The sequence below is a fragment of the Cavia porcellus genome, unplaced genomic scaffold (genome assembly GCF_034190915.1).
Source record: "Cavia porcellus strain 051 isolate PalLab524CR breed Dunkin Hartley unplaced genomic scaffold, mCavPor4.1 scaffold_8, whole genome shotgun sequence".
In the NCBI taxonomy this organism is placed as follows: Eukaryota; Metazoa; Chordata; class Mammalia; order Rodentia; family Caviidae; genus Cavia; species Cavia porcellus.
This window is the reverse complement of record NW_026947491.1, coordinates 17,055,462-17,058,856: the sequence shown is the minus strand read 5'-3', so window position 1 is coordinate 17,058,856 and position 3,395 is coordinate 17,055,462. Positions and strand designations below refer to the sequence as shown.

The window sequence follows — 3,395 nt, the reverse complement described above, 5'->3', positions numbered from 1 at the left end:
TCACAAGAGCTCAGGGTGTCTCGAGCGCCCCCTGCTGTCCTGAGCGAATCTACAGTGAGGTTTTTGTCTGGGCTCACACTGAGGTCCTCTCACTGTGTCCCTTGCACAATAATACACGGCCGTGTCCTCCAGGCTCAGGCTGCTCAGTGTAAGTGAGACTTGGCTCTTGGAAGTGTCCCTGCTGATGCCCACTCGAGATTGAAGGGCTGAATTATAATTTGTGCTTCCATCACTCCATATCACACCAATCCACTCCAGCCCCTTCCCTGGAGGCTGACGGACCCAGTGTACACCATAGCTGCTTACAGAAAATCCAGAGACCGTGCAGGTGAGGGACAGTGTCTCTGAAGGCTTCACCAGGCCAGGTCCTGACTCCTGCAGCTGCACCTGGGACAGGACACCTGAGGACAAGAAGCATTGCCATCAGTCAAGACCACCCGGCTCCCTGTGCCCAGATCCCTCTCATGAACCTCAGACACTCACTGGAGGGAGCTGTCACTAGGCAGAGGAGCAGAGCCAAGAACTCCATGGTCAGTGAAGGTTCCTGTGGGAGGAGACTGGGACTGCTCAGCCAGAACTGGCTTTTCACCCTGAGCCTCGGGCTGCTTTGCATGGTGGAGCCCTGATGGTATAAGGGTGGGAACCAAGCCAGGGTGCTTTAGTGCTTCCCAGGGAGAGGGATTTTTACAGGGTGATCAGAAGCTGACTCCTGACACTGAAATACTTTTCTAAATCTTCAGAAGTAGTCACACTTCCACACAAAGTGAAATTGAACATGGTGAAAGATTTGTTGATTTTGCACACAGTTTATGTGGGAGTATTTAACATTAGAATATTTCTGTTCAGATTAATTTTGTCCTGATGACTGCATTTACTAATGAAAGCCTTTCCTTGGGAGGGTTTGTAGAGGGGCAGAAAACTGTGTATCTCTAGGGCTTTTACTGGAGATGGAGAAAACTGTTTCTAAAATTAACTAAACTGCTTTTCTTCTTGATGCAGACACTGTGCTCTTCTCCATGACTGTCTTTTGAAAAGTTACTATTTCATTCTTGCATATAGTCTTCATGGACAATGTCAGGGCCTTGTTTCTTAGATCCTCATGGTATCCTGATTCAGGGCAGACTAACAGTTAGAGTTTGTAGATGGTAAATCATGGACTATGTTCCAGGAAAAGTTCTAGGAGCTTAACCAGTAGTGTGACTTTAAGAACGGGGCATGGGGCCTGGTATTTAGCTCAGCGGCATAAGCACATACCTTGTCAATGCATGGTCCTAAGTTAGATGCCCGATACAAAATAAAAAGTACAGGGCATGGTCCCTCAGGAGATTCCTTAAGTGACCTTCTGCACTCTAAGCATTTTACTTTCTTTTTTGTACTGTGGAGTAACAGTCCACTTTACACTTGATAGTCTAAATCAATCACACCTGCCACACTACCACATCCCTTTTAGCTTGTTTGCTCAGAGGCATGAGGAGCTCAAAATGATGAGGGTAAATCCTAGGCTTCCGGCTCTATGAAATCACCACTGTGTTGCATGGTGCAAGCTACCCCTCACCCTCAGAACTACAACATCTAGGCTGGCAGAGCACATGATTGTGGGAATGCTAAGCACAAATGTTGCTTGCAGTTGACCAGGGAAAATAGTGTTTGGAACCTTTCCCAGTTCCACTGTTACAGAAAACCAGTATCAAAATGAATGGAAGACATTTTGCACTGAGGAATCAATAAGGAAACTGCTTACTGTGCTGCCAGGCTGAGGGGACTCTCAGATCCAAATCATCAGCACTGAGGCAGTTTTTTGGGTCAGTTTAACTACAGTTTGCAAGCAGGAAGCAAAAGGCATTGCATGACTGGTTACATGGATAGAATTGTCACATATTGTCAGATAAGCTAACTCTGCATACATTTGCTTAAAAGGAATTGTTTATTATAACATAGAAACATCCTGGAGGTGAGGTTTGGGGGTTCAAGTAGCGCAATAGAGTGAAAAAGTATCTTTGACTGGGTTACTTCTCCCCTACCAAAGTCCTTGAAGCCAGTTATAAGCAATATATTTTTTCACTAAGGGAAACATCAGCTAAAACAATCAAATTGGCCTTGCACAATATCAGAAGAAAGGCAGCTGGACCCAGACATGAGGCTGCCTATATTCAGCAGGGTGTTTACCTGACAGGAATCAGGAGTTAGGCAGAGGCTCCTGTTTGATATTAACTTGGTGTAACATGACAATAAAATAGACTTTTGTTATTGTTTTGATTTTGTGGTGTTTTTTGAGACAGGTTCTTGCTATGCAGTTCAGCCCCAGCTTCAGCTCACTTTGTAGGCCAGGCTAACAATCTCCTAACAATCTTTCTGTCTCAAGCTACTGAGTGCTGTGCTTACAGGTGTGACCCACCACATGCATATTAAGTTAGTTATTTTATAACTGTGCCTTTATTAATAATTTAACTTTGCCACAACACCATCTGCTGTTTCCTGGTCCCATGAATTGTGGTGATGGGATACAAATTACTATAGGGTGCAACCTGTATAAAAGCACATAGGACCTTCTGAAGAGGTTTGAACCAGTCCTGCAAGTTGTTTCTCTGTTTTGCTTGGTGCTCTAACTGCATCTTCAAATGGCCCTTCCAATGCCTCATTTCTTTTCTACCCACACTCTACTCTTATATCTATCTCTATATCTACATCCTATATCTATCTCTAATGGCTTGTTACTAATTCTCCTGGAGAAGCTTGTTGTGGCAGTTTTCTCTTGATAGAAACTAAGCTATTCTCCTTGTAGGAAGAGATCGGATCCTGTCAGTCACAGAAGGATGGCTTCTGCTCTTCTTGGTGGCGCTCAGACTCTTATTTGGAGCATCACTTCCTGGACACAGTGCAAGTCCCTCAGCCTGTTGGTTCAGATCCTTCATCCTGCTGGCATAGACTTTCTAGCTACCACCACTGAACTTAGGGCCTTCCCAGTAAAGATCCTTGACAAACTTGTATGAGACCTTGTCCTCGGCCTCAGGTCTCCAGCTGGAGTTGTGGAGGATATTGACATGAGTTCGATTTCCTTAGATGGATTCTTTGCATGTCTGGTATGCACACAGATCTCCTTCACTCTTCTGCATTTTATTCTTCAGGTGAGTAATATAAAATAATCCTATAAATTATGTGCCCTTCATTAAATTTATTTCCTGGTAAATCCTGACTATACCATGAACTTATAATGCTCAGCCTTCAAAGACTTCTGACTACACCATAAACTATAATTTTAATGCTCAGCCTTCAAAGATATCTGAAGGAAAAGTGAAAGGGAAAGAATTAGATTCTTGCATTGGAATGGAGATATTTGTGAGTACCCTAAAGAGGTGGAGGATACTGAACTCCTGAACTCTAGTGAGATTATATTG

General features: G+C 43.9%; 1 gene segment (V, D, J or C); it reads right to left on the bottom strand.

Moving 5' to 3' along the window:
• Positions 1-616, bottom strand: LOC101789133 (Ig heavy chain V region PJ14-like). The segment is given in 2 exon segments: positions 1-401; positions 484-616. Coding segments are annotated over 2 exon segments (531 nt in total).
• Positions 617-3,395: the final 2,779 nt, after the last annotated feature.